We start from the raw sequence: 16,297 nt of genomic DNA, 5'->3' as shown, positions 1-16,297 counted from the left end.
CTCTGGGTGGTGACTGCTCTGGGAGGTGTTGCTCTGGGTGGTGACTGCTCTGTGAGGTTTTGCTCTGGGAGGTGTTTGTTCTGGGTGGTGACTGCTCTGGGTGGTGACTGCTCTGGGAGGTGTTGCTCTGGGAGGTTTTGCTCTGGGTGATGCTGCTCTTGATTTTCTGCTGCACTGCTCCCACACCTTCAACAGGCGGCAGCACCGAGCAGCCAGGGGAAGCCCCGCCCCCTCCCGCATCACCGCCCTAGCAACGGGCCGCAGCCAATGGGACCGCTCCTTACTGCCGGTGCGCGGCGCAGCCAATGGCGGGGCGGCGTTCGGGCTCCGCGAAGCTGTGATGGCGCCGTTGAAGCTGTGCATCCCCGGTACGGGGGGGGGGGTAGGGAGATAACCGGGGCCTAGAGCTGACCCTCCGGGACCGGGGAGCCTGAGCCACCGGGGGCCTGAGCCCGGGCCTCCCTCCGGAGCAGGGCCCCCGCAGCACTGCCCGGCAGCAGCATCCTGGGCTGTGCTTGGCCGGGGAGCCGGGCCTGGGGATGAGGCGCAGGGCCCACCTGGACCGTTAGAAACACGCCGGCGGCAGCAATTAAACAGCCGCAAGGTTCACAACGGCCCCGTGAATATCAGCACACCGCTGGCCCAGCTCAGGGGAACATAGAGACTAGGAGCAGGAGGAGGCCATTCAGCCCCTCGAGCCTAGCCCGCCATTCATTATGATCATGGCGCATCCTCCAACTCCACCTCATCCCACTTTCCCCCTATTTCCTTTGATCCTTTTCGTCCCCAGTGCTACATCTAACTGCTTCTTGAAAACGCGCACTGTTTGGGTCTCAACTGTTCCCTGTGGTAACAGATTCCACAGACCGACCACTCTCTGGGTGAAGAAATTTCTCCTCACCTCCGTCCCAAACGGTCTACCCCCATATGCTTGCAAAAAGTCACCACTCTTGATCAAACTTTCCCAAATCTATAATTTTCTGGATGATACGGTGATTTCTGAGCAGCAAAGGCCAGAAAGGCCTTGGCTTTGAAGGGCCTTAACTGTTTTTAATCTGTGAAAGGGTGTCATGGGCGATGACACTGGGGTGCATAATTTGGGATGACATTATGTCCTACTGGGGGAGTGCTCCACTGTTGAATGTGTCCTCTTGTGAATGTGACATTGAAGGTCCGCCCCCTCGGGTGAACATAAAAGATCCCAAAGCACTATTTCAAAGCAGAGTAGTGGAGTTCTCTCGGATGACCTGGCCAATAGTTATTCCTCAACCAACACCTCTAAAACTGGTTGTGTGGTCCATGTCACATTACTGCTTGCTGTACAAAAGAGGCTGCCCCTACATTCTCGCCCTTAAAACAGTGACTGGACTTCAGATATATTAAATTTGTTGTGAAACACTTTAGGTCTCTGATAAATGTAAATGTAATGTATATAGCTTAATTTGTCAATATTCTGTTGCATGTCCACAGGGGAGAGATTGTGCAACATAGAGGACGGCACTCCTGGTAATGGCACGTACTCCAGACACGGATACATTTTTGCATCTTTAGCTGGGTATGTGGTGAAGGAAAATGACAATGGAATGGTAAGCCAGGCAGAGTCATCAATGCCACAGATAAGGTTTGAGCCAGGGCTTGGTGGGTTGTAGTTTCAAGTCCCGCTCCAGAGACTTTGAAAAAAATAATCCAGGCTGACACTCCAGTGTAATATGTTAGAAAGTGCTCTTATTGATAGAATTTATGTAGCCTCTGCCAGTCTGTTATTGGGATGATTGCATGTAAGTTGTTTGTATTTTCTTACCCTCTGAGTGATTTTTGTCTTATTCAAAGATAAATGCAAGCAGCAGGGTTTTTGGTGATTTTTAAAAATAAAGGTTACTTCATATCGTACAATTGCCCCGGATGTTTGAAACACAATATCTCAATCACTTGTCTCACTCACACTATCACACGCTCAGATTAAATACAGATGAATTTAATTATAATTATAAAGGTGTAATTCTAAAGATGTAATTTATAGCTTGTGGAGGCCTGATATTGTCTTGGTTGAGTTAATACTTGAGTTGGGGTGGCGCGGTGGCGGTGGTTAGCACTGCGGCCTCATGACGCCGAGAACCCGGGTTCGATCCTGGCCCCAGATCACAGTCCACGTGGAGTTTGCACATCCTCCCTGTGTCTGCGTGGGTCGCAACCCCACAACCCAAAGATGTGCAAGGTAGGTGGATTGGCCATACTAAATTGCCCCTTAATTGGGGAAAATAAACAATTGGGTACTCTAAATTTATTTTTTAAGAAATAGTTGGCGTGAAGGTCTTTTAGAAACAAAGGACTCATAAAACTGTGCTGCCTTTTGTAGATGAGTAGCCAGGAGGCTGGTTCTCGGGGGACATGGAAACTGGAACAAGTACAGTACTTTGGCAGCATTGGGAGACTTTTAACAATGATGGTTTAGTTGTTCCTCTCTGGATTTGTTTTGTTCAAGATGTTTTAAACTACAGTCCCTGAAAATTAGTTTCAGTCACATGATTGCAGGGTTAACACTTCATCTGTGGTCCCCACAGCCACGGTACCATACCAGTTGACAATTGTCATTCACTCTTAGCTCTGCCCCAATTTGAGATCGAATATTCTCCTTTGCTGACTTGGAGACCACCCCAACTAAAGTATTAACTAAGAAGTTAGAAATTCCCTTTTTATAATTACGGCATTTAACTTAATCTGTATCTACTCTTAGCGTCTGACAGCGTGCGTGATTGGGATCTTGCGTTTCAAATATCCAGGGCAAGTGTGTGATAATAAATAGCCTCCTTTGAGGAATATGGGAGTCTAGCGATCCCATATTTCTCAAACGTTGGTTCACCCTTAAACAGTGAGATGTTTAAACTTCACCGGTGGCTGCAAAGAATCCTCCTTGAGATCCATGTTGGTCACACAATTGAATACTGACCACAATTTAAATGCCTGTAGTCTGATGTTAATTTGCTGGTTTTGGTGGCCATTTTCACAGTCTTAGATATCCAATATCCTCATGCTTGTCCTGAACCTTGATAGTGCCATCTTTCGTACAAGATGTTAAATTGAGTCTCCGTTGTCTTCCGGCGTTAAAGAGCCCATGGCACTCTTTTGAATGAGAGCAAGGAATTCTGACCAAGATATTGCTTTGCCCAAGTCGTTAAAATCAGCTTATCTGGTTGTGCTGTAGATGTGCTCACAATGCGTTGTCTACATTACAACAGTAATTCCAATTTAAAAGTGTTTAATTGGTTGTAAAGCACTTTGGGGTATCCTGAGGTTGTGAAAGGTGCATTTATAAATTCAAGTTCTTGAGCTTGGGACCGGAGCTTAAGAGGAAATCCCTAGGGAATAGGATGTATTTGAGGGGAACCTGGACAAGTACAAGAGGGAAAAAGGAACATGCGGATCAGGTTAACTGAAGGAGAGTGAAAGGAGATTTATGTGGAACGGAGACACCAGTTGGACTGAACGATCTGTTTCTGTAATAACTCTGAGCTATTATTCCCAGGTGCCACTCGTATCAGTGGTTCGAGACACAGAACCCCAACTCCTGCCAGAAGTCGGTGTTGTTGTGACATGTAAGGTAAGATGGTTTCAAACCTTTTCCTCTGCGGCCCTCAGTAAGACCAAACAGGGCAGCACAGTAGCACAATGGTCAGCTGTTGCTTCACAGCTCCAGGGCCCCAGGTTCGATTCCCCGCTGGGTCACTGTCTGTGTGGAGTCTGCACGTTCTCCCCGTGTCTGCGTGGGTTTCCTCCGGGTGCTCCAGTTTCCTCCCACGAATCCTGAAAAACGTGCTGTTAGGTGATTTGGACATTCTGAATTCTCCCTGTGTACCTGAACAGGTGCCGGAGTGTGGCGACTAGGAGCTTTTCACAGTAACTTCATTGCAGTGTTAATGTATGCCTACTTGTGACAACAAAGATTATTACTATAAGTATTTACTTATAATTCCAAGTGTTTAACTGCCAGTACATCCTGTTTCTATGCAGTGATGCTGTGATTCAGGACACACTCCCTAAAAACATGGTAGAAGCAGATTTGGTAGTAACCTTCGTACGGTAATTGGATAAATACTTGAAAAGGATTCTCCCAGCCCGGGGCCGGGCCGGAGAATTCCCGCAACCGGGCTATGCCTCCCCGACGCCGGCACGCGATTCTCCGCGGAGAATTGGTTGCGGGCCACTGGACGTGGCCGGGCTGCCGATTCTCCGGCCCGGATGGGCCGAGCGGACGCTATAAAAAGACAGAATACCGCTGCGCTGTCCACACCTGGTCGCAGCCGGCGGGAACTATGTGCATGGTTGGGGGCTGGCCTGTGGGGGAGGGGGGGGTTCTGACCCGGCCCCGGGGGGTGGGGGGGCTCCGATGGGGCCTGGCCCGCGATCGGGGCCCACCAATCGGCGGGTCGGCCTCTCACTCCCCGGGCCTATTTTCTTACGTGCCGGCCTCTGAACTCCCGCACCATGTTGCATGGGGGCTGGCACGTTGATGGAGGCCACCGTGCATGTTGGTGCCGGCGCCACTGCGCATGCACGGGTCCCACGGCGCACAGTTCACATCAGGATGGGAGGCTGGAGCCAGAATCTGTACTCCCAGCGGCCCGTTGACGCCGTCGTGAAACGCAACAGTATTTCTGACAACCTGGACACTCTGCTGCTGAATGGAAGAATCCTGCCCCCTACCTCCACCCTATCCCTGTAACCCCACCTAACCTTTTTGGACATCATGGGCAATTCAGCATGGCCAATCCACTTAACCTGCATATCTTTGGACTGTGGGAGGAAACCGGACCAGCCGGAGGAAACCCACGCCGACACGGGAAGAACGCTCTTTCAAAGGGCCAGCACAGGCAGAATGGGATGAATGGCCTCCTGAGCTGTATGCTCCTTTTGGAAGGAAATGAGTGATCAGTTTCTTTCCAATCTTAACTCGATGCCACTAGAGCCATTGCAGAACTCAGCCCTCCGCCCCATCAGAGGTTGGCTAACAGCCATTTCTTAATCCCTTTAGCATCCCTTAAATTCCTCCTTGGCTGAAAAGTTGGATCCTCTCCCACCACCAGAGCACAGTAGCAACAGAGTGGACCATCTACAAGATGCACTGCAAGATTTGACCAACTGTGACCTGTACCACCTAGAAGATAGCAGATGCACGAGAGCACTACCTCCACCAATCTGTTGCACTCTCAAGTTGCACAGGATCTGATGGAAACTATTTTGCTTTTTCTTCATTGTTGCTGGGTCAAAATCCTGGATCTGCCTCCCAAACAGTCCTGCGAGCGTCTACACCGCATGGGACTGCAGCAGTTCAAGAAGGCGGCTCACTTGCACCTTCTCAAACACTATTGGGGATGGGTGGCTTAGCCAGCAATGCCGACATCCTGAAAATGGGGGAGGAATTTTTACCCTGTGCGAGATTACGTGGCAGACTGTTGCTCACTTGTATTGACAGGATTGGTCCGTGTGTTAAGATTGAGGTGTGCACAGTTTAAAGCCTTAAAGGTTTTAAAATTAACTTAGCTGACAGTCAATCTCTCCGATCACTATCATTGTAGCATGTCTGGAAATAGAATAATGAGTTTTTGCTCTCTTTTCCTCTCTCTCTCTCTCTCTCTCTCTCTCTCTCTCTCTCTCTCTCTCTCTCTCTCTTCCCCCCCCCCCCTCCAAATCCTCCATATCACAACTAGACATTGTTTGCCGCGCCCCAAGTGTTTTGTATCACATTTAATATGAATTTCAATGGACACTTTTCTTTTTATAAACAGGTGACCAGTATTAACCCTCGGTTTGCTAAAGTCCATATTCTATATGTACGATCCACTCCACTGAAAGGGACTTTTCGAGGAACCCTCAGGTAATAATAATGCAAACTGGCTCTGCACTCTGGCAGGAGAGCATGAGCCTGGTCTATAAATCTGCGTTATAAATTCTCTCAATGATTCAATCCGGTACCTTGTCCTCCTTTGCCCCTTCCCTACTCTGCTTTTAGTTGTTTGGCATAACTTGAGGCAAGCAAGTGGTTAAGCCGTTGCCAATCTTCAGCCAACTGGCTGTTCAGAAGCAAATGGGAGAGGTCTTGGAATTGTTGGGCAATGACATAGATGCACAAATCGTTCTCTGCATTTAATAGAAAATTAAAAGTTGGCAGATTTTACTCCACAATTTTAGAAAACTTCACCATAGCCCCTCATTATCTGGCATGTGTTCATTTCAGCACAACAATTAACTCTCTTTAGTGAGACCTTTGTTCAGAGATTTGTATTATAGAGCTCTCTGATACACTGCCACTAAAATTGCTCTGGTATTTGGGGATGAAAGTCAGCCAGGATTCTGCTTCAGGAATACCTTTTAATAAATGATTTCTGTAAAGATGAATAGGCATCAAGCACGATAAGGTCAGGATTAAATTGATGCTCCAGGATTTGCAATATGGAAAGATTATTGAGGAGTGATGTTGAGACTGGATCCTTCCAAGAACCCTGAAATAGAAGCTAATTAGACCAAAAGATGGCAGTGCTGCATGTGCTGACGAAGAACTGGATTCATTCAGTCTTTCTTTAACAGTTTTGGAGGTATTCTCTGCACGCTGGGCAAAATTAGCACCATGTTAAAATCTCTCACATCTTCAGTTTGTGGTCTGAGTCGCTACTTTTTTATTCATCAACAGAATGTTGGCATATTGGTAAAGCCCGTAATTGTTACCCAACCTACATTGCCCATAGATGATGGTGGTGAACCACCTTTTTGAATGCAATTGAGTGACTTACTCAGCCATTCCAGAGGCAATTCAGAGTCAACCACATTGCTGTAGATCTAGAGTCAGGTATAGGCTAGGACAGAGAAGGACAGCAGATTTCTTTCCCTAAAGGACTTAAATGCAGTCCAAAGACGTGCAGGTTAGGTGGATTCGCCATGCTAAATTGCCCTTAGTGCCCAAAAAAGGTTAGGGGGGGGTTATTGGGTTACGGATAGGGTGGAAGTGGGTCAGTGCAGACGCGATGGGCCGAATGGCCTCCTTCCTCCTCCTGCACTGTATGTAAGTGAACCTGTTGCATTTTTATAAAATATATATATTTATTAAAGTTTTTTCTAGGAACGGTTGTCACCGCCTGTAGAACCCCTGTGCAGACCCTCTCAAGGCAAACTTAATCCTCTCCAGCTTTATGAACCCAGCCATGTCGTTTATCCAGGCCTCCAGGCTCGGGGGCTTCGCCTCCTTCCACAGTAGCAAGACCCTTCGCCGGGCTACTAGGGACGCAAAGGCCAGAATTCCGGCCTCTTTCGCCTCCTGCACTCCCGGCTCTTCCACTACTCCAAATATTGCTAGCCCCCAGCTTGGCTTGACCCGGACTTTCACCACCTGAGATATTGCTCCCGCTACTCCACTCCAGAACCCCTCCAGTGCCGGGCATGACCAAAACATGTGAACATGGTTCGCCGGGCTCCCTGAACACCTTCCACATCTGTCCTCTACCCCAAAGAACCTACTCAACCTGTTGCATTTTTATGATGACTGGGTAATTTCATGGTTTGCACTAATGATGCATAAGAGCTTTTTATAACGGGTTTTGTTTAATTAATTGAATTTAAATTCACCAGCTACTGTGGTGGGTTTTGAGCTCCTGTCTCTGGGCTAAGCCCTTGGATTCCAGTACTGTAACACTATGCTACCCTGTCCATGTCTATATGTTCTTATTTGGTAGAGAGCAGACTTATGATAGCTTCACCAATTACAGCATGTATCATTCCCTTAAAGTATTAAATATTAGAAAACTAAAACATTGAATATTTTAAGGACAGAAAAATGTTTTCCAGGGAGGTGGACTCAATCACAAATCCTAACTTTACATTATTTTATGCAGAAGAGAAGATATTCGAGCAACAGAAAAGGACAAGGTATGCACCGTCTTTCTCTTCACTGCTTTTGGTGAAAGGTCACGTACTCCCTCTATCAGTGCCCTCCCCATCGTTACGTTTATATGTTTGTGATGGAAACTAAAATGGTCACAGGAGTCATTCTTTCTAAATTTTTAACACCATGACTCATTCTTACCCATTGGTCTCCGGCTGAATTTGTCTGACAATGAAATCGGGATTTGACTCTCGGGGAACAGTCTGTCAACTAGTCGCAATTTGTGGCACACTTGCCTCTGGGCCAGGATGTTGTGTGTTGGACTACACGTAAAGAGTTTGAGCCGATTGGCCATTCCAGTACTGAGGGGGACAGCACAATTCCCCCGGAGTAGATCTCCTGCCTTTTTAAAATTCATTCATGAGGTGTGGATGTCACTGGCGAGAGTTAATGCGAGCACTAATTGCCTCTACCTGAGTGTCTTGCTGGGCCATTTCAGAGTGATAGATAGGGCAGACTGGGGAGCGGCAGCAAGCTTCCCTCCTTAAAGGACACTGGTGAACAAATGAGTTTTACAAGAATCTGATGATTACTTGATCACCGTTACTGACAGGAGGCTTGTATTCCAAAGTTTTAATTGAATTTAAATACTGGGATTTGAATTTGTGTCTCCAGATTAGTAGTCGAGGCTTCCTGAATTACTTGTCCGGTGACATAATGTTACTGAGCAAATATAAAAGATGCCGAGGCATTATTTGTACAATTCTTCTGCTGTCCTAGCCAACATCACCTGAAGAGCAGTTTAACTGGTCAGTTATTTCAATTGATGTTTGTAGGATCTTTCTCTACACGCATTCACAACCATGCTTGTCGACATATTATCTGGCATTTAAATAGCTTCTTTCACACAGTAAAATGTCCCACGGTGTTGCACATAGCAATGTCTACACTTTGAAGGTACTTCATTGGTTGTGAGGCAGTTTGAGGCGTCCTCGGGTGCTGTGTCAAGGATTGTTTTTCTTATTGTAAATTTACTGTCAATTATTTTCAGATAGAGGTCTACAAATGCTTCAGACCCGGGGACATTGTTTTAGCGAAAGTGGTATCCTTTACATGTTGTTATTTGAAATCTGATTATTAGCTGCACCTTGGAATATTGGGTCGAGGAATTGCATGTGGCAATGTATGTTTACTGTCCACTATAGCACCGAGGGAATGCTGCATTGTCAGTGGTGCTCTCCTTTGGAATAAGACATTGATGCAGTTGTTAACAAATCCGTGGTAGTGCTTGACGAAGAGCGTAAAGCTCCCAAGATGTCATGGCCAATATACTTTGCCTCCGTAACAACAGTTACTTGTGGCGACATGGTGACGCAGTGGTTAGCACTGCTGCCCACGGCACTGAGGACCCGGGATCGATCCTGGCCCCGGGTCACTGTGTGGAGTTAGCACATTCTCCCGTGTCTGCCTGGATTTCACTCCCACAACGCAAGGATGTGCAGGGTAGGTGAATTGGCCACACTAAATTGCCCCTTAATTGGAAAAAAATAATAATTGGGCACTCTAAATTTTTTTTTTTTAAAACAAGTCACTTGAATTCATTATCTGTGCCATGTTGAAATGTTTTCTAAACTATAAGTTGCTATATAGAAAGACAGACAGTGACCCATTTGTATCCAAGGCAGTATCTTGAATCAGACAGTGCCTAGAATGTTTGTTCCTCGGTCTCTGCCTATGAACCAAGAACAAGGATATCAGCAGCCTAATGGAAGTCCCTTTTATTGCTCAGCTTCCTTATCCAGCCAGAAGTTGAGCTGTACAGACCAGAAAGGTCCTAGCGTCTGTTCCCTCTTCTGTAGCAAGTTGTCTAATTTGAGATGGAGTGCCTCAACATAGAAAGGGAACTTAACTTGGCCTGTGAGCTCCTATTCCTTGGTACCTACCAGCCGCCCCTGCTGGGAAACACATGCGAATGCCGGGCAAGGGCAGGATCTGTTTTTGATGTGATACTCCCAGCAGCCAACTACCTCTGGAAGAAACAGTGGGGATATGTGATTCGCTTCAACCACTCCCTGTGGTAGCAAGTTCAACATTCCTTCTGTTCTTTGGGCAAAGGGATTTCTTCTGAATTCTCCATCGGGATTTCTTGGTAACCATCTTATATTGTTGGCCTGTGGTTATGCTTTTTTGCAAAATATGCAACCTTCTCCCTCTCTCTCTCTCTCTATCATAGCTTTTCATGATTTAAAAAATCTCTAGATCATCCCTCAGGCTTTTTCAAAAGAAAACAGATCCAGCCTGTCAATCATTTCCTGTTACATATATCCACGGATTTCCTTGTAACTCTTCTACGCACACTCTCTATTGTCTCTTATTCATTAGTCTACTATGGGACACCCTATCCAAAGCCTTTTAAAAATCCAGATAAATTACATCCACTCATCCATTGCATTATTAGTGCCTGCTCATAGAATTTATAGTGTAGAAGGAGGCCATTCGGCCCATCAAGTCTGCACCAGCCCTTGGAAAAAGCACCCCACGCCTCCACCCTATCCCTGTAACCCTACCCAACCATTTTGGACACTAAGGGCAATTTAGCATGGCCAATCCACCCAACCTGCACATCTTTGGACTGCATTTAAGTCCTTTAGGGAAAGAAATCTGCTGTCCTTATCTGTCGTTTTTTCAGGACTCGTGGGAGGAAACCGGAGCACCCGGAGGAAACCCACGCAGACACGGGGAGAACATGCAGACTCCGCACAGACAGTAACCCAAGCCAGGAATCGAACCCGGGACCCTGGAGCTGTGAAGCAACAGAGCTAATCACTGTGCTACCGTGCTGCTCCCTCTGTTACCTTCTCAAAAACTTCAATAATGTTGGTCAAGGAAGAATTTCCCTTTATTAAATACATGCTGACTATTAGTTAATATATTTCTCGTTGCTCGATATTCTTCTATTCTCTCTATCGGGAATGATTCCATTATTTTTCCTCCCGCTGATCAGCTCACTGGTCTGTAATTCCCTGGACATGTTCTTACCCTCTACTTCTCTACTTAAATATAGGACTTGCATTCGCTATTCGCCAGTCATCTGCCTCGGCTCCCTCAACTCAAGATTGATTTTAAAATACATCCAGAACAGAGACTTTGTCCTCTTTGATTTTGTTCAATGCCTCTCGTTTTTATTTTAAACGCACTCATTACTCATCTTGTCATTTTAATGTCACTGTACAACTTGCATTTTATCCTTAACATGTCCTCCTAGATCTCTTTAGGCGACGCTCAGTCTAACTACCTACTGACGACTGCAGAGAATGAACTCGGTGTGGTCGTCGCACACAGTGAAGCAGGTAAGTACATCCTAACTCGTTCTCATCTTTGAAGTATTTCTGAAGTTCATCAAACTCTTACCTTGAGGACAGGTTACACAGACTTAACTATGCTTGTATACCCTCTAGTACAGAAGGTTTATGAGCAAGCTAATCAAGGTGTTATAGATGAGTAAAGGAGTTGGCAGAGAAACTATTTCCTTTGGTAAGGGGGCAGGGAGGTGTTCAGAACAAAAGGGGCAAGACTTTAGAATTAGAACTAGGCCATTCGGGGATGAAGCCAGGAAGAATGTTGTCACGCAAAGGATAGTGGAAATCCAGAGGTAAAGAGGGGGTGAGATTTAGGGGTGAGTGTCTAGAGCTTATTGTCGAAGCAGCTGAGGGCATGGTCGCCAATCGTGGAGCAATGAAAATCAGATGCAAAGAGGCTAGAATTGCAGCAGCGCAGTTATCTTGGAGATTTACAGGTCAGGAATTGGTTACAGAGATAGGAAGGGGCAGGGCCAGGGCCAAAGAGGAATTTGAGATCAAGAGTGAGAATACTAAAGAAAACGAGCACAGGGGTGATGGGTGAATGCGATTCTGTGCAAGTTAGGATATGAACAGCAAAAATATAGACAGCTGAGGTTGGGTTTATGTACAGTACGAAGTCTTACAACACCAGGTTAAAGTCCAACAGGTTTGTTTCGATGTCACTAGCTTTCGGAGCGCTGCTCCTTCCTCAGGTGAATGAAGAGGTCTGTTCCAGAAACATATATATAGACAAATTCAAAGATGCCAGACAATTCCAAGCATTGTCTGGCATTATATATATATATATATGTTTCTGGAACATACTTCTTCATTCACCTGAGGTATGTTCCAGAAACATATATATAGACAAATTCAAAGATGCCAGACAATTCCAAGCATTGTCTGGCATCTTTGAATCTGTCTATATATATATATATATATATATATATGTTTCTGGAACATACCTCTTCATTCACCTGAGGAAGGAGCAGCGCTCCGAAAGCTAGTGACATCGAACAAACCTGTTGGACTTTAACCTGGTGTTGTAAGACTTCGTACTGTGCTCACCCCAGTCCAACGCCGGCATCTCCACATCGAGTTTATTTAAGGTAGAGATGGAAAGCTGGTCATACTCGAATAATGGGGCAACACGGTAGCACAAATGGATAGCACTGGCTTCACAGCACCAGGGTCCCAGGTTCGATTCCCGGCTTGGGTCACTGTCTGTGCGGAGTCTGCACGTTCTCACCGTGTCTGCGTGGGTTTCCTCCGGGTGCTCCGGTTTCCTCCCACAGTCCAAAGACGTGCAGGTTAGGTGGATCGGCCATGATAAATTGCCCTTAGTGACCAAAAAAGGTTAGTAGGGGTTATGGGGATAGGGTGGAAGTGAGGGCTTAAGTGGGTCGGTGCAGACTCGATGGGCTGAATGGCCTCCTTCTGCACTGTATGTTCTATGTCTAATCACTGGCTGAAGCAAGTGCGAGAATCCAACCTACCAGAGAGTGAAATCTTTATTTATCAAACTCAAATGGGAAGGATGACGTGTCACAAATTGGATCAAACTTAAAGCAAAGGAGATGAATTTCTAAACCTCTGTCAGCCTTGATCCCCATCCCTGTATATTTTATAATATAGTCTTTCCCTCTCTTAGGTGCACAGATGGTTCCCATCAGCTGGTGTGAGATGCAGTGCCCCAAATCCCATGGGAAAGAGTTCCGGAAAGTGGCTCGTGTGCAGCCCGAGTTCCTCCACACCTGAATCCTGTCACCGACAACGTCAAGAGCTGGTTTCTCTGCCCTCGAATGATGCCCCTCACTTCTCTGAAGCCTGTTAATGAGCCCAATTTGTATTAAGGTTATTGTTTGACATTCTGTTCCTGTAGTTGGGTGCACAAAGGACTGAACTGAATCCAGCTGCGGACTGGCACTGGGGATAATGTCACGTTTTATTTGGTCTGCTATTTCACACAACCTGCCGTACCAAGTGACATTATAGATTTTTAATTTTAAATAAAATATATTTCTTTAGATTTTAACCAGTTTTGTCGTTTTCAAATGATGTCTGTCTCCCTTTTGCGTCCGTGTTCCCCGTGGCATCACATCTTGACTGCGGTGTAATGCAGGTACATAAGCTGCTTCTGGACATCTTGTCAGCACCTCGAATAACCATCCGCCCGGAGAGACTGACACAGCCCAGGCACAGAGTCTTTCAGGCTGTGTTTATGTTGGTTATCTCCACACAGGAACCTGCCACAACCTTTGCTCAGCATGGCCCTGATCACCTCCTATGTGGGAATCAAACCTATCTTTTTTTTTCTTTATTCCTTCATGGGTTGCGGGCACGCCTGGCAAAACCAGCATTTGTTGCCCGTACCTAACTGCCCTCTGAAATGTTCAGTTCAAGAGTCAACCATATTGCTGCGGGTCTGGAGTCGCATGGAGGCCCGGCCGCACATTTCCTTCCCGAAAGGATGTCAGTGACCCCGATGGATCTTTACGACAATCAATAATGGTTTTGTGCTGACCATTGCTGAGAGTAACTTTCAATTCCAGATTTGTTAATTGAATTTAAATTCCCATCAGCTGCTGTGGTGGGATTTGAACCCGCGTTCCCAGAGCATTAGCCCGAGTCAGAAAACTCATCCTGTTACAGTTCACCTTGGGAGTTGGTGCTATCTTTGATCATAGTTTGTATGTGCGCTGCTTTATATGAAATGAAATTAAAATCTTACATTAGAACATAGAACATACAATGCAGAAGGAGGCCATTCAGCCCACCAAGTCTGCACCGACCCACTTAAGCCCTCACTTCCACCCTATCCCCGTAACCCAATAACCCCTCCTAACCTTTTTGGACACGGAGGGTAATTTAGCATGGCCAAGCCACCTAACCTGCACGTCTTTGGACTGTGGGAGGAAACCGGAACACCCGGAGGAAACCCACGCAGACACATGTGTCGTGTTAGGTACGCTGGTCTAACACTGGCAGCAACTGGATGCAGCTTAGATCAGAAAGATACTCCAGACCTTGAAGTTAGTTCAATCAGGTTTATTGAACTAATCGCACAGTTAGCAGAGTTCTCTGTGAGTTCGACTCTCTGCTGACTGACTGAACCAGACTAGCTCTTAGCCACGTGGTGGAGGTGTGAGATTGTAACAACACCCTTGACTGACTCACTCTGTGTTCATCAGTGGAAAGAGGTGGAGTGTGAGTGCCTCGTGTCTTTTATAGTCAGATACCACCCCTGAGTGTCCTGCCTGCTTATTGGTCATGTCCTGTTCTCTGTGTACATTAGCTGCTTGTCTGTATATCATTATATGTGTGTGCCTGCATATCATGACAACAGGGAGAATGTGCAGACTCCGCACAGATAGTGACCCAGCGGGGAATCGAACCTGGAACCCTGGAGCTGTGAAGCCATAGTGCTAATCACTTGTGCTACCGTGCTGCCACTCTTCAGCAGTTTCTTAATTTACGTTTGTTACATTCTGGCTCCTTCATCAGATATAAAATCTGAACAGTCAGCTGATAACCGCATTTTATACTGAAACTGAAATTATCAGAGAAAATCAGCGTGTGGATAACGCTCAGTTTGTGAAGCTAAAGGAAAAGACGTGATATTTAAAGCATACATTACAACCTCAGGATAGTTAGAAGCAGAAAAAAAACATTTTTATGAAATACATTAACTGTTGCGGGCAGCACGGTAGCACAACGCCAGAGTCCCAGGTTCTATTCCCCGCTGAGTCACTATCTGTGCGGAGTCTGCACGTTCTCCCCTTGTGTGCGTTGGTTTCCTCCGGGTGCTCCGGTTTCCTCCCACAGTCCAAAGATGTGCAGGTGAGGTGGATTGGCCATGATAAATTGCCCTTAGTGACCAAAAAGGTTAGGAGGGGTTATTGGGTTACGGGGAAAGGGGGTAGTGAGGGCTTAAGTGGGTCGGTGCAGACAAGATGGGCCGTATGGCGGCCTCCTGCACTGTATGTTCTATGTCTATGTTGTACGGTCGCATTGTGGTTAGCACAATTGTTTCACAGCTCCAGGGTCCCAGGTTCGATTCCGGCTTGGGTCACTTTCTGCGGAGTCTGCACATCCTCCCCGTGTGTGCGTGGGTTTCCTCCGGGTGCTCCAGTTTCCTCCCACAGTCCAAAGATGTGCAGGTTAAGTGGATTGGCCATGCTAAATTGCCCTTAGTGTCCAAAATTGCTCTTAGTGTTGGGTGGGGTTACTGGGTTATGGGGATAGGGTGGCGGTGTTGACCTTGGGTAGGGTGCTCTTTCCAAGAGCTGGTGCAGACTTGATGGGCCGAATGGCCTCCTTCTGCACTGTAAATTCTATGATCAAATTCTATGAACAGGGCTAACCCACCACCACCATGCTGCCCTGTTCTCGACCTACTGACTCAGGACTTCCAGTTGCGATTATGCCTAGGTAGGTCGCACGTTCGGCAGCTCCCGCCGGGAACGGACTTTTGGGCTCTCCAGAGGGGCCCCAACGGCAATTGTTCGGCGGCTTCCAGTGTGGGAAGGTGACAGCAAGGTTCTCCGCGACATCATATGGATTGGACCAGGAGTGGAGCGGTTAAAAAAGTGATCCTGGTGCAGCGAAAAGTGTGAGGGAGGAAAAGCAAGATGGCGGCGGGTGGAGAACAAGCAGCGTGGTCGTAGGAGCAGCAGGCGTTTCTTGAACGCTGCTTTGAGGAGCTGAGGACAGAAATGCTGCCGCCAATGAAGGCGGCGATTGAGAAGCTTGTGGAGACCCAGAAGGCCCAAGGGGCGGCAATCCGGGAGGTGCGGCAAAAAGCCTCGGAGAATGAGGACGAGATCTTGGGCCTGGCGGTTGAAGGTGGAGGCGCACGAGGCGCTGCACAAGAGATGGGTGGAAAAATTCGAGGACCTGGAGAATAGGTCGAGGAGGAAGAATCTTCGGATTCTGGGTCGCCCTGAAGGAGTGGAGGGGCTCGATGCCGGGGCATATATGAGCACGATGCTCAATTCGCTGATGGGCGCGGGAGCTTTTCCGAGGCCCCTGGAGCTGGATGGGGCTCATCGGGTCCTGGCAAGGAGACCCAAAGCCAACGAGCCGC

At 47.0% G+C, this 16,297-nt stretch overlaps 1 protein-coding gene across 1 annotated transcript; it reads left to right on the top strand.

Annotated features, from left to right (window-relative positions):
- Positions 1-250: 250 nt before the first annotated feature.
- exosc1 (exosome component 1) lies at positions 251-13,246 on the top strand. The gene is made up of 8 exons (XM_072479660.1): positions 251-368; positions 1,471-1,586; positions 3,524-3,598; positions 5,784-5,872; positions 7,881-7,914; positions 8,922-8,972; positions 11,136-11,220; positions 12,863-13,246. Exons 1-8 carry the CDS (start codon positions 341-343, stop codon positions 12,967-12,969), a joined length of 585 nt encoding a protein of 194 aa, XP_072335761.1. The 5' UTR covers positions 251-340; the 3' UTR covers positions 12,970-13,246.
- Positions 13,247-16,297: the final 3,051 nt, after the last annotated feature.

The sequence above is a fragment of the Scyliorhinus torazame genome, chromosome 16 (assembly GCF_047496885.1).
Source record: "Scyliorhinus torazame isolate Kashiwa2021f chromosome 16, sScyTor2.1, whole genome shotgun sequence".
NCBI lineage: Eukaryota > Metazoa > Chordata > Chondrichthyes > Carcharhiniformes > Scyliorhinidae > Scyliorhinus > Scyliorhinus torazame.
This window is presented reverse-complemented; position numbering and strand designations above follow the sequence as displayed.

Bases quoted from the DNA above. Each gene is read 5' to 3' on its own strand.
- exosc1 (XM_072479660.1), top strand. From the start codon at position 341: ATGGCGCCGTTGAAGCTGTGCATCCCCG. The intron at 3,599-5,783 runs GTAAGATGGTTT...TTTTATAAACAG, and splicing joins GTGTTGTTGTGACATGTAAG to GTGACCAGTATTAACCCTCG. The intron at 7,915-8,921 runs GTATGCACCGTC...AATTATTTTCAG, and splicing joins GAGCAACAGAAAAGGACAAG to ATAGAGGTCTACAAATGCTT.